The sequence below is a fragment of the Ammospiza caudacuta genome, chromosome 1 (assembly GCF_027887145.1).
Source record: "Ammospiza caudacuta isolate bAmmCau1 chromosome 1, bAmmCau1.pri, whole genome shotgun sequence".
Taxonomy (NCBI): domain Eukaryota; kingdom Metazoa; phylum Chordata; class Aves; order Passeriformes; family Passerellidae; genus Ammospiza; species Ammospiza caudacuta.
In genome coordinates, this window is record NC_080593.1 from 144,743,055 (window position 1) to 144,757,586 (window position 14,532).

Here is a 14,532-nt window from a genome sequence, read left to right on the forward strand (position 1 = left end):
TGAGCACGGTGAAGCGCCTTTGCCATGCAAACGATAACAGAACAATAATGGTTGTAGCTCACTGACAACCTCTTCTTTCCTTTCTAAGGCTGGGTGTAAATAATGTTCTTATCTACTAAGAAATACCTCTGGCATCCCTGACTAAGTGATAAGTAGAAAGAAGAGAGACACTCTTAACTGCTGATCAAGAGGGAGGAGAGTGATTAGCATCCTCTGGGGAACACCTTGTTGATGATGGCTGCTTTGCATTGTTGAGGCTGTAAGAAGCACCCAAATTCCTCCTCCACAGAACTCTCAGCTGCTGATGAAGTCAGTTCCACATTAATCCCTCAGCACACTCCTCATCAGGCCCATTTCTGATCAAAGCTTCTCTTGCCATTGCAGTCATAATTGCAACCCTCGGCTCCCATTTGAGAAAGGGATAGAGTGTGAATGTCAGTAGGACATCCTGGCTCTGTCTGGAAGGATTGGACTTAGGCAACACCAGGAATCTATGAAGTCAGGAAATAAAACAAAACCAACCTGCAGAGGAAGCAATTAGTAGCAAGGCTGAATCAATTTTGGGGGGTTTTCACACTAAGGGTTGTGGCTCCAAGTCTCTGATAACTGGGTTTGATATGCTGGGTGTCAGCAGACCCCTGGAATTGCCCATCAATGCACAGAACACGGTGATTTTTGGAGATTTAGCCCAGTTTCTACCATGCACAAATTTACCAAAGCAAGCAGAAACCAGCCCAGTGAAACAGCATTCCTCCTACAAGGTCAAAGCTTGGACTAGCACACAAGTGTCCTGAAGCTCAGACTTAATCTGGAGGAGTGGATCAATGCAGATGTGTGGGCACAAGCCACTGCATGGATTTGCATTGCTGAGTACCAACAGACAGAGGCTTTCTTTGGCCTCACCTCCCTCAGCAGAGGAAATCAAGGCTCTGCACCCACACTGGGATCCTGTAGGACAGCCTGGCTCTGCATTGTGCTGGAATGCACCCTGACATCCCCTTGCTGAGGCCTGCCCAGCCTGGGCAGCAAAACAGATAAAAGCAGATGTGCATTTAGGCTCTGTCTGTGCTTTAAACACCTCAGAAAACAGCTGTAACAGGAGATTCCTCCATCCCAGACATGCCTGCTCTCATGGCAAAGGCGTGTCTCAATGCTGTATTGTATTTTTATGCACAATATGAAAAAAAATGCCAACGAGTACAGAAATACACCTATACCTAACAATAACCTATATTTGGATGGTGTAGGAAGAAAACAGAGGCTCACTTTCAATTACAGACCACCTCTTAAATTGGGCAATCCTAGCCCAGAGAAGTGATGTCCTTTCTCCCTTCTTCTTACACTTTTTATCTCCCCATATTATTGCTTACATGAAACATCCATTATCATGCATGATATTTCCCTTTCTAACAAAATGCAGCAGGAGGTTCCACAGGTTAATTATAAATTGATTTTAAAAGCATTTACCAAGAAGTTATTTAAATCTATGTCCCTTAATTTCATTTGATGCAGCATATGTCTTGCAGTGCAAAGGGGAGATGCAGCTTTATTGCCACTATCTGCCAGATGAACATGTTCATCATCAGCAGTGCAGGGAGTGATAAGTCACTTATCTGATACAGAGAGACAAAACACTCCCTCTTTCTTATCAACAAATTGAGTTATCAGCCAAGTGAAGTAGTTTTTCGGTAGCCTTTCTGACTGGGTTTTGCTTTTAAATCCATACTGGCAGCAAACCAGTTCATGGATGTATTTGCCTCTCTTATGCTCATTTCAAAATGCAGCAGCAGCCACCACAGATAAGAAAGCTTCATCTCCCAAAGATGTCTGGCCTGAGTGTGGTTAAACAGTTCAGAATTTACTCTGATTGCTGGAAAGCTGAACTAAACTACACCAAAAGTAGCACAAGTGATGCTAAAACAGTCATGCAACGAGCTTAGAGGAGTGCATAGCTGTAACATTGCATGCCCAAAGCCTGCTGACATGACCACCACTGATGGCTTAACCCATATTCCTCAATGCTGTCTGTCCCTTATATCTAGGTGTTTGACCTGAGACAACCAGGACCCAGAAACCTGGGCAGTGCAAGCCCTAACCCAGCCAAGGCAACACTTTAGCTACACTTGACTACATATGCCCCAATGAATTCAGAATTAACTGACTGCATAACAAAGCTGGAGAGAAGTTAGGGTTATCAGCCAGGTAACATTATTAGAAGACTCTAACTGAATGCATGGAAAGGTTTTAGGTGTGAAGAGTTAGAAATTGTCTGATGCCTTTTAGGGACTCACTTTGGAGATGAGCAGCTACTCTGAAAGGTTCTGTGCAGAGTGCTGCTCATGAGAAGGATGTCAGCATCACACTGACTTGAACTGCTGAATGCCCTGAGCTGTTCTCAGAAAGTGCTCAATGCTGGAATCAGCATCATTTTGGCTGAGTGTGGCTGGAAAATAAATTTCATTGGGATAGCACTGAAAAGGATTTGCTGTTGATTACAGGGGCCAAACATTATCATTCACCAGGATAGTTTGTAAATGTGACTCTCCATAAACTGGTCAAAAGAAAACATGACTTGATAAACAGAAACCCACAGAGGACAGAAGTCAGGAATGTTTCTTGTAAATACTTACAAACTCACTGCTACAAGTTCATCTTCCTTCTTCCCATAAAGACGTAATCAAACAGGACCTCCAAGATTAATATAAGGATTGACAATGAGAAAATCATCATTTCACTTGCTGAACAAGACAAAAAAAAAAAAAACAACTTGTGTTTCTGAGCTTGCTCAACATGGAGCCAGAAAAGGGAGCTTTGATGATCTTCACCAGAAACCTGAACATTGAAGAAAGCATGGACTTTGCATTGGCTCAGATAAGTAGATTGATATAACTTTCCACCTCCCCACAAACTCAGATCCAACCACCTACAAGACCAGTAACACCCCGAATCTCCAGTGCTTTCTAAAGGCCACACAATTCCTACTTTTCCAGATATTCTCTTTCAATGGGGCCACTTTCTTTCTTGGAATGTGTTCCTGTGGCTGAACCTGTTAATTTGATAGCAATCAGAAACCTCATCTCTAAAGCATCCAGCTGCATAATTCCTAGAAGGGTCCTTTGCTCTCACCTGTTTGCAGATGGGACAGGATTGGTGAATATTAATTCTCAAAGAGACAAGAGACATCTGTAAGAATGGCCCAGCTGACAATTGTTTCAATAGTTTCCAGCCTTGCTGTCAGCTGACACATTCCTTCCTCCAGATAATATCTGATGCACTCAGATGTTTCTGGAGCTGTGCCCCCACAGGATGTGTGGCAAGAATGACAGCGAGCTCTTTGCTCCTCTGCTTTCATACCAATCCTGCAAAGATGTTGCTATAGGAGGGTTTTTTGTTTTTTGGGTTTTTTTTTTTTTAGCATTAATAAGAAACCTGCACAATAAGTTTCAGTCCTTCTTTCCAGCTGCAATCCAGTTACAAACCTCCTCAGTGTCGGGCCAAGGGGAGGGGGATTCTGCACTTGCAGGTGTGATGTGGAGGTGGCTTCACATGCGTGGGGAGGCGGGAAAATTCATTCCTGTGCCTCACAGCTGACAGCGAGTCCCGTACAGGGAGCACCAATACTGAAGGGCTGGAGCATGGAAGAGGCTCTGATGCCATTACAGCTCCAAAGATCAGGGCTTGACGGCGTTGGTACCTAAAAGGATCATTAAGTAGTTGCAAATGACCGTAACACTTTAAAGAGGACTTAATCAAGCAGAGCCGGGATGCCTTGACAATCTGATAAGTGCAGCATACAATTCAGAGAACGCAGAGGCCAGGGATGTGTGACTGGCCTTTGGGACTGATTGTTTTGAAACAGCTCTGCTTTTTCTTTTCGAAGAGAAATTTAAATTACCCGGCCTTTCAAAAATAACTGTTTATCTTTAAAATCATCTCATTTATCAAACACTTAAATCAGTGCAGATTTCCTGTAATTCATCCTTAATCCACAGCTGAACAAAATTCTTTTCTATCAAGGAATGCCGAAACTACTGGTGTTAACTTGGTGCCTTCCAGTTATCCATGTCAAAAGGTGTTAATTCGTGTAGGAAGGTAAACTCAAACTGCTTGTATTTTTAGCGTTATTTCTTTGGAACTTAGATCAGTTTACAGGTACTGTATTTAAGCAACAAAAATAGCTAGCAGAAAAAAACCCAAAAAACTTTATTTGTGATTTTAAGTTAGTTGTATGCACAGATAAATAGTTTCATTTTACATAATTAAGAATAAACTCATCAAGGGCTGCCCTGTTTGAAAACAAACTAAAATTTGATACCAAAGGTGCTGTGATGGTTTGAAAGAGCTGCAAAGTCAAACTGTCTGTAAACAAAGTTAAATTAACAGCTGTTGCAATTTTACCCCAAAGCAAAAAAAGGTAAAGGCCGCACACCGTGGAAAGACCAAACCTGGTGTAAAGGCTTTTATTCTCCGAATTCAAAAATGTTTGTTACTGTTAGTTAGCTAATGTCAGTTAATTCCTGTCTTCCAGTCTGATGTCTTCTTCAATTTCGTGATCCCAGACAACAGGACAAAGCAAGACAAATATATATCAGTACATATGTGCCTAATGGCAGACCACCTTTAAAAATTGCTAATACTTCTGTTTCACTAAAGACTTGCTTTCATATTCAGTTTAAAAATCAGCATCTGAAATATTTGGTTTTAGCAATTACAAATAATTTTAAAAGTCTTATTTCACATGCACTGCCAGATTGATAAATTAAAATCTGAAGTGTTTGGTTTTAACAATAAAAAAAAAAAAAATCTCTGGATCCTAGGAAGTATCATTTTGAATCTCCTTTGGTTTGCCCAAGCCAGAGGAACATTTCAAGTTCTTCCTGATTCTCTTGATGACAAAACTTACTTTTCTGGGACTTCCATGGATTTCCGTGAGGGAGGTGATACTCACTGTAGCTCTGGAGAGAGTAATTTAATAGAAGTGTAATACTTTCAGTGCTCTCCCCATTCAGTTTTCTTCAGTTTCCTTCTCTACATTTCCCTTTTCCTGTTGGTAGTAAACCGCTTGAGTTTTTCCATGGTGAGGATCACAGGCTGGCATGATGCCGAGGAAGAAGCTGCCATGATTGCTGCAAACACTCTAGGGCACATAGCTGAGAGGATGAGGAAGAGAAAATAAATAAATTACACTAGATACCACTTTCACTGACCCCATGACATCTCTGCCTGAAGAGGGACATCCACAGGGTGAGGGTAAAAACAGCCTTGGCTTCCAACAGCAGACAAGACTTTAGTATGTGATATGTGTGAAATGTGCTACCTCTGGTTTAAAACTAGCATATTTTATTTTATTTCATTTCATTTCATTTCATTTCATTTCATTTCATTTCATTTCATTTCATTTTTAATTTCTATTTTATTGATGATAATTCTGTTATTCTCTTATTCATATTTACTGATAACACATCAGCCATAAAACCCACTGATTTCTCCTGCATACTTGATGGTCATTCTGAAGACTCATGGACCATGGCTGCTGTACTGATCTAGCTGGGTGGAAACTGCAGTGGTGGGTCCTGCCCATCTTTGACAGGAGGTGCATTTCAGTCTCTGTTTTTCACCCCAGTAAACAGACAAGGACAGTGGCCCTCCCAGATGTCTGCATTTCTCCCCTGTGCTGGGGGAGTCCACTGAGAAAGTACTCATTAGCACAGCATATGAGTTTCCCTGGGCCTGGAGGAGGGGGTTAGGAAGATGTTATTAATTTAGTCAGTGCTGTGCAGCTTGCAGAAACACTGTCAGATTCTGCCTACACATATCCCACCTCCTATTGTTAAAGAAATTACAGCTGCTGAAAGAGATGAAAAAGTAACTCATTTATTTTCTGGCTTTCACAGTAATAAGGTAAATCTGATTCTCCTTGAAGCTGTGGTATGTCTGCTTTTCAGACTGGGGTCTTTTGGGGTAGTGGTGGGGACATGATTCTCTGCACAGATGCTATCAGTGAAAGTGTGCTAGCCTATTTTAGTGTCTCTGACTGCAATGACCACATTTGTTTGGGTATATCACTCATTCAGGGACTTAGGACTTTCCAAGACTAATTAATATCTAGTTAGTACTTTCCTGTTTCTCACTTGTGAAAGGCCAGAAACCTGCAAAGCTTTGGAGAGGTCAAGCGAAACTTTCAGCAGAAATTTCTGGAGATAGCTCTGAGTTCATAGACATCTAGAATGGTTTGGGTTGAAAGGGACCTGAAGGATCATTTAGTCCTGATCCCCTGCCATGGGCAGGGACACTTTTCATGAGATCAAGTTTTCAAAGCCCCATCCAATGTGAACTTGAACACTTCCAGGGATAAGGCAGCTACAACTTCTCTGAGCAGCCTGTTGTAGTGCCTCACCACACTCAAAGAGAAGAATTTCCTCCTGATCTCTAATCTAGACCTACTCTCAGTTTAAAGCTGTTTACCCTCATCTTATCTCTATGTCCCCTTGTCAAAAGTCCTTCTCCTGCTGTCTTATGGGCCCTTGTTAGTTACTGGGAGGCATTGTAAGTTCTTTTCTCCAGGCTGAACTACCAAAATTCTTTCAGCCTTTCCTCACAGCAGAGGTGCTCCAGTCCTCTGATCATCTTAATGGCCTCCACTGGACTCACTCTGGCTGGTCCAGGCTTTTTCTTAGGTTGGAGTTCCCAGGCTAGACCCAGTACAGTGTTCATGGTGACCCTATGACTATTAGCCAGCTAATTATTGTCCTCTGAAAAAGAAATTGCAGATGTCTCCTGAGAGCAAAACATGCAGTAGGTGGCACAGGCACACAGCACATTGTGTTTCAGGGGTTTCCAGACAGGGGAGTGCAAGACCTTTTCCCACCAGCTCTACTTCTCTCTCACGTTTTGCTTTCATTTCTGCTTCTCACAGGTTCCTACTCTGTGGGTGTATCACACACATTTCACCTGGGGTCCCAGCTCAGCCCCCTCCCATTTCCTACTGATCACTAAACCCTTCCATGACAAAACAATCACATTGACTCTGCTGTCACTGTCATCTTAATGTTATACTTGTGCATTTATTCTTTCTGTGTAACAGCTATTTGGTCAAAATGGCCATTTTACTAGAAATTGATACTGATTTCACCCCTTGCCTCTGTTCTTTTTTATCTGGGGTTGAACATAAGAAATCAGAGCAAAATATTTTTTCACCTACACTAAAACTGCCTCATAAGATCCATGCTGGTGCACCTCAGAGTGGGCTCCTCAACAAAAAGTGAACTCACAGTCTACACAAACCAGGAGAAATCATGTAGAATATTTTAAAGACTGTTTCCTCTGAAGGCTGTATTGTTTCAACGGCACATTTCTCCCAGTCTTCCCTTCCTGTTTTTCCATTCTTGTGAACACAGTGTATTTTAAGAGTCCATCTGCTCATGTTACTTATTCCTCTCCACTTTAAGTCATAACCCTTTGTGATATTACAGTTAATTGCTCTGTCTGTGATTCTATTGCAACCATGAATGGGATCATGATTTTCAACCCTATCTCTCCTGGAGTAATTTCAAAATATTTCACCTATTATCAGCTCCATCTGACCTTTAATGGCTTTTACAATTTTGAGGACATTTATTGTGTATCTGGCAAAAGTGATGCTATTCCTAAATAGACAGGTGCCCACATTGCATTTTACACCAGCTGTAACTAGAGTAATTTGGATCTTGCACCTTTCTGGCCTGCCTTTAGTCGTGTTACTTCCATTTACAGAAAGAAGGTTTGCTACGGGCAGAGTGGGATGTTATTTAAGAATAGCACATTGTATTTTAAGCCATTTCTGAGCAAAGGTATGGACATCCCAATCTGGAAATGTCAGTAGGTGAAGCATCTACACCATGCCTATGTCACGGCTCTTGCTTTGTCACCCTCTCCACGTAAAACTGTCCTTCCTTTAAACAACAGGACGTGGGACAGAAGATGGCCCGAGGTTCCTTGCGACCCTTTGCTCCGTGAGAAATGTGATGTTTGTATACACTCCGCTTGGCGAAACGCTTTTCACCAGACACGATCGGAAACAGCAGAACGAGCGGGGTTATTTTGTTTTGTTTAGTGGTGGCTGGGTGCGTTTTGGCGGGGTTTGGCGCTGTTTTTGGGGGGTGGCGGTGCGGCGCAGGGCGCGGCGGGCCGGGGTCGCGCTGGGCGCGCTGGCCGGGAGGGGGCGCGCTGGGCCCGCGGAAGCGGCGCGGCCACCGAGGGAACGCGGGGCCGCCCCGGGCTGGGCACGGACGGGGTCCCCGAGCCCGGGGGGCGGCACCGCAACCCCGAGGGCTTGTGCTCGCGTGTGCTGTGCACATTGCTGGGAAGCGGGGAAAAAATACACATACAGGCAGAGAACATCCCAGCGGGCTGCCCGCGGTGGGAACGGGAGAGCGCCGGGAAGCGTTCAGGGGGGCACACCGGGGTGTCCCTCCAGCTCCCGCGAGTGCGGAGGCCGGCGTGGGGATGTGGTGGCAGGATGCGCGGGGCGCAGCTCGCTGCAGGCTGGCGGCTGCCCCGGGGGACGAGAGAATGGCAGGCGCGGGAGCTGCGGGAGGAGGTCGGGGACGCCCGGGAGGGTCGCCGGCAGCTGAAGGTTCCTCGGAGCCGGGGTCCCCGCGGGACCCGCCGTGATGGAGAACAGGAATAGGAGGGAGCGCCCCGTCGCAGCTCTGCAGCCGCAGCAGCCCCGCTTCCCTCGGGGATGACTGAGAGGAGGGAGGTCACCAGGGGGCGAGAGGAGGTGGTCAGAGCGGGGGCGGCACAAGCCGGGGCGGGGGCACACGCGGGGACCGCCAAAGGGAGAGTGGCTGCAAGGTGACCCCCGTGGGGCTCTGCCTCCGCCCCCTCCCGGTTTAATCCTCTGCAGACGCCGGCAGAGGCGGGATAATCAAGCGGAGACCGGGTTGGGGGTGCCCCAGCTACACACGCTCCTTTGTGCCGGCAGCCCGCGCCTCCTCCGCTGCCCCTCGGGCACCGCTCTGCGCTCTGCTCGCCCCGAGGTGCCGGAGCCTCACCCAGGGGGGCGAGGGGCGGCTGAAGCCCCTTCCCCGCCGCCGCCATCGGGGTTACCGCGCTCTCCCTTGCGAGAACGCCAGCGGGAGGAGGGGAGCGGCGAGGAGCTGCCTTTAATCGCTGCTAGTAATTTCTTTTTTTTTTAATTTTTTTTTCTACTATGTTTACTTCCGACCTCTCCGTGCGAGGCTCGTAGTAAAAGACAACAACAAAAAAATAGTAAAATAAATAAAAAGGGCCGCGGAGCGCGGCATCGCCTTCTGCCGGCGCAGCTCGCTCTCTCTCCTGGCCGGCGGAGGCGGGGGCAGAGCGCGGCCGCGGATCTGTGCGCGCCCAGGAGCGCAGGGGGCGCGCAGCACCGCGCCCTCCCGCGGCTGAGTGCGGAGCCTGCGCGGCTGCCGAGGGCGGGCGGGAGCGCGGTGGGGCCCCGCGGTGCTGCCCCCGCCCCCGCCACCGCTCCCCCGCCCCTCGCCGGCGCTTTAAAGGAGGAAAGCAACTAAACTTCTATTGTACCGGCCAGCGCGCCGCGCCGCCCCGGAGCAGCGACCGAGCGAGCGAGCGAGAGCGCCGGGAGGCGGCAGCTCCGCCGCTCCGTGGGGTTTATCAAACCGTAGTGGGAGGAAGAGACCTACGTTCTCCCGGCGTTTTGCCTATTTTTTCTTTTTTTTTTTTTTTTTTTTTTTTTTTTAATTTTCCCTCCGTCCTTTCTGGCGGTTCTTTTTATCATCTATCCATTTTCCCTTCGTTGTTCCCGCACCGCCTGCAATAATCGCCTCGCTACGTCTCGCAGCTGGCGCGTTGGAGAAGCCGGTGAGTTGCGGGGCTCTTCGCTTCCCATCACTCGATTCCCGCGGTTGTGGCGTTTGGATTGACACGGGCTGGTGACACCCCGGCTGCTGGCGGGGCTGCGCTCCGCGGACGTGGATACCGACGGTCCCTCCCGACGGACGCTTTCCTCTGCTGGGGCTCCGGCGTTCCCATCCTTTTTCTTGCGCTCGGATTTTAATTTAATTTTTTTGGGGGGGGGAGGGGAGCATTTGCTTCTCGCGTATGCGCGGGCAGGGTATGGTTGCTACATATATTGCTTATATGCATATATATATATATATGCCGATATGTATATATATATATATATATGACAAGATTTGGCAAAGTTTGCCAAGGTCGCTGCTTGTCCCCGCGCAGTGCCAGCACGCCCAGGTGGGTGGCTGAGGAACCGCCCGGCTCCCGGCTGGAGCCGCCGGGCGCTCGGCACCCGTTCCCGCCGGGACGGGGTGCAGGGATGGCGCTGCGGTCCCGGGAGGGAAGGAGCTCCGTGCCCCGTGTGAGCGGCAGCGAGCTGAGCTGAGCCCAGCCGAGCCGGGCGGCCGGGCTGCCGCAGCCCCTCCGGGGGAGCGGGGAGGGTGGTCCGGGAGCTGACAACCGATCCCTCGGCGGGTCAGGTCGCGCCTCCCGATTGTTCCGCTGCGCTTAGAACGGAGTGAAGGAGGGTCGTAGTTTTTTTTTTTTTTTTTTTTTTTTTTTTTTTAATTATTACTATAATTATAATTTTTTTTTTTTACTAAACGCGACTGCGCATTTCCCTGCCGGCGCGGTGTGCGGAGCCGGGAGGGAGCGCTGCGCGCCGGGGGCCGGTAGCTCCACCGCAGCCGGGGAGAGCCGACCCCCACGGCTCACCGGGTGCCCCTCTCTCCCCTCCCTCCCGCAGGCACCAGCCGCCGCGATGCCGCTCAGCGCCGGCTTCTCCAGCAAGAACTACGACTACGATTACGACTCTGTGCAGCCCTACTTCTACTTCGAGGAGGAGGAGGAGAACTTCTACCTGGCGGCGCAGCAGCGGGGCAGCGAGCTGCAGCCCCCCGCCCCGTCCGAGGACATATGGAAGAAGTTTGAGCTGCTGCCCACGCCGCCCCTCTCCCCCAGCCGCCGCTCCAGCCTGGCCACCGCCTCCTGCTTCCCCTCCACCGCTGACCAGCTGGAGATTGTGACCGAGCTCCTCGGGGGGGACATGGTCAACCAGAGCTTCATCTGCGACCCGGACGACGAGACCGTCAAGTCCATCATCATCCAGGACTGTATGTGGAGCGGCTTCTCCGCCGCCGCCAAGCTGGAGAAGGTGGTCTCGGAGAAGCTGGCGTCCTACCAGGCTGCCCGCCGAGAGGGGGGCCCCGCCGCCCGCCCCGGAGCGCCGCCCGCCGCGCCGCCGGCCCCGCCGCCCGGACTGGCCGCGTCCCCCGCCGCCTCCGGCAGCCTCTACCTGCACGACCTGGGCGCCGCCGCCGCCGACTGCATCGACCCCTCGGTGGTGTTCCCGTACCCGCTGAGCGAGCGGGCCCCGCGGGCCGCGCCGCCCGGCGCCAGCCCCGCGTCCCTGCTGGGCGCCGACACGCCGCCCACGACCAGCAGCGACTCGGGTGAGTGGGAGCCACGCGTGCTCCGGGAGGGCGTGGGAACCGAGCGGCGCCGGGGGCTCCCGGGGCGCGGCTGGAAGGCAGCCGCACCCCCGCCTCCCTCCGCTGCCCCCTTTTGCTCCCCTCCCCGCGTGCGAGTTTTTTTTTTTTTTTTAATGCCACGTTTGCGAGGCGCGGAGAGTCCTAGCCAGCTTATTTCCTGGAAAACCAGCCCAGTTTTTCCTCCGGGGAATAAGGGAGTGAAAAGCGGGGGGGAAAATATAAAGAAAGTATAGGAGGGATAAACTTTCATCGTGGGGTCCCGATAAGGTTGGCTCCCGGTTTCACCCGTGGGCCGGGAAGGAGTTAACTCCAGCCCGAGAGCCGCGGGGAGAATGTGCAGTCAGGGAGGTGCTAGTGAAAGTGACTGCAGGGGAGTGAATGGGGCTGGGAAAGTTTTAGAAATGCTTCCTTAGGTATGTGACAGCGGGTTCCGCTCCCTCGTAAATCTGGTTTGTAAGTGAGTTTCTACCCAAAGCGCTACAGCCTTCCCTTTTTCCTTTTTTAAAACTAGTTTTCCTTTTTTTCCCCCCCAAACTCCCTCCTATTTTCCACAAATTAACAGATCATGAGAGATTCAGAAAATGTCTCTGAATACCCATGTGTGTTAAGTAAGCTTTCTTTTAAGGCGTGGCCAAAGCCTTCTAAATCCATAATTAAGGGCAGCTTGAGTCTGGGAGCTTTATTGCGCTGTACTGCTGACAACCGAGGTTAAACTTTCCTACTATCTTTCATGCGCTCGACATTACGCAAGATCATCACAACTTTTTGAAATCAGGCAGCCAGGGTTTGGACTGCAGTCCATGTGTCCTATTGCACTTGAAGCATTGCTTCCTTAAAGGGAAGGCTCTTGGGGAAAGCCATGTCCAGCATCGTGAAATAGATTTAAGAAGGGCTTGTCATTGGGTTCCTGGTTGTGCAACTCAGAGTAGCCTTCCCTTTACATACAGTAGTCTTGAGAGTGCCTACATGCAAGTTATTAATTTTTTTTTTTTTTTTTTAATGGCAGAAGAAGAACAAGAGGAGGATGAGGAAATCGATGTTGTTACATTAGCTGAAGCAAATGAATATGAATCCAGCACAGAGTCCAGCAGCACAGAGACGTCAGAAGAGCACAGTAAACCCCACCAAAGCCCGCTGGTTCTCAAACGGTGTCATGTCAACATCCATCAGCACAATTATGCTGCTCCTCCCTCCACCAAGGTTGAATACCCAGCTGCAAAAAGGCTAAGGTTGGAAAGTGGCAGAGTTCTCAAACAGATCAGCAACAACCGAAAATGCTCCAGTCCGCGCACGTCAGGCTCGTCAGATTCGGAAGAGAACGACAAGAGGCGAACACACAACGTCTTGGAGCGCCAGAGGAGAAATGAGCTGAAGTTGAGTTTCTTTGCCTTGCGTGATGAGATACCCGAGGTGGCCAACAATGAAAAGGCTCCCAAGGTTGTCATCCTGAAAAAAGCAACAGAGTACGTTCTTTCCATCCAGTCGGAGGAACACAGACTGATTGCAGAGAAAGAGCAGTTGAGGCGGAGGAGAGAACAGTTGAAACACAAACTTGAGCAGCTAAGGAACTGTTGTGCGTAGGAACTCTTGAGCATCACTTAGAATAATGCAAACTAGACTGAAACTATGGTAAAATATTAATGAATCTAATATCTCTCATGAACTATGTGGTCCATCAAGTATGGAACTATTGCAACTGCATGCTGTGCGATTTAACTTGAGACTACACAACCTTGGCTGAATCTCCCAAGGGTTTGGCCAGAACCTCAAAACTGCCTCATAATTGATACTTTGGACATAAGGGATGATGGGACATTCTTCATGCTTGGGGATGAACTCTTCAATTTTTTTTCTTTTAAGATTTTGTATTTAAGGCATTTTTTCATATGAGAATCCAAAAGAAAAAAGTTGTCCCCAGTTTGCTGTATATATTTACACATCATATTGCCATGTAAATACCTTTAATAAAGCCTTTATAGAAAAATGTGCAACATTAATACGCAACAGTTGTGGCAACTGGATTTATACTTGTCTTGAACTTCTGTGCCATAACATTTCACAATTTTGTTTTTTATTTAAGTACTTTTTTTCCTTTTAAAAATGATTTTTATTTTGTTTTTAGATAAATAAATATTTGCCCAAAATCTAATTAGCTAAATCCTGTGTAAAGACTTCACTTTGTCTCCCACTGTTGTCATTAGATGTCCATTTCCATGACATTCCTTTTTCTGTCATCCTGGCAGTGAACTGACTGAAGTTAAAGGGGGGTTGGATGAGAGGAAATGGTGATAGTTTTGCAGCTTTGTAGGGACCAGTTTCTTCCTCCCACTCCATCTCTAATTCCAGTGGATAAAATTGTCAGTGTAATGTGCCCTGTCAATTCAACTTGCCTTGCCTCCAGGTCCTCCATGCAGGTGTGGTAGCACTGCCTGTGTTGGTCATGCTCAGCTGCCTGCTGAAAGTAAAGCTGGAGTGGTGCATTTTCTCACTGATCACCCCAGTATGTAGGCTCTGCATTCCTTCCACATACATATAATTACATTTTCAGGGCATGACCTTCATTCTGCACTAGGACATAGCCATGTACTTTGAGGGCTGCTTTGTAGTAGGCTCACCTTAATTGCTTCCTGTTTGATTTTAACAGAAGTTAAAGAGGATAAGAAAATAAACTGAGATGGTGAGTGTTGAAGTGGTTAAAACAACAGAGCGGTTTCCCTTTTTAAGTGCTGAAATCAGCAGAGCCAATCTTGGTCAAACACCTTAACACTTTATTAATGTGAATAGTTACTTGGGATTTCAAGGGATACAAAGTTCAAGGACACAGAAAAGGGAGCAAAGGAAAAGGAGAGCCATTTCTCACTTGAAGATTCCTCAGACAGATTCCTAACATTTGCCAGACATATTAAAAAATATTTACATTCAGGACTTGTCTCATGATCAGCCTCAGATATGCCATAAGGTACTTGCTTGACACTGCTCCAAAGATTAGATTTGATCTTTTCTCCCCTTTTCACCCTCTTAGCACAACTTCAGTCATGACTTCAGT

General features: G+C 48.1%; 1 protein-coding gene across 1 annotated transcript; it reads left to right on the plus strand.

Moving 5' to 3' along the window:
• Nucleotides 1–9,744: 9,744 nt before the first annotated feature.
• Nucleotides 9,745–13,635, plus strand: MYC (MYC proto-oncogene, bHLH transcription factor). Its single transcript, XM_058813111.1, has 3 exons — nucleotides 9,745–9,843; nucleotides 10,742–11,447; nucleotides 12,493–13,635. Exons 2-3 carry the CDS (start codon nucleotides 10,757–10,759, stop codon nucleotides 13,065–13,067), a joined length of 1,266 nt encoding a protein of 421 aa, XP_058669094.1. The 5' UTR covers nucleotides 9,745–9,843; nucleotides 10,742–10,756; the 3' UTR covers nucleotides 13,068–13,635.
• The last annotated feature ends 897 nt before the right edge of the window (nucleotides 13,636–14,532 follow it).

What these genes read in the sequence shown, in the direction of transcription:
- MYC (XM_058813111.1), top strand. Translation starts at nt 10,757, where the DNA reads ATGCCGCTCAGCGCCGGCTTCTCCAGCAAGAACTACGACTACGATTAC. An exon ending in CACGACCAGCAGCGACTCGG is followed by an intron (nt 11,448 to 12,492) that starts GTGAGTGGGAGC and finishes TTTTAATGGCAG; the next exon opens with AAGAAGAACAAGAGGAGGAT.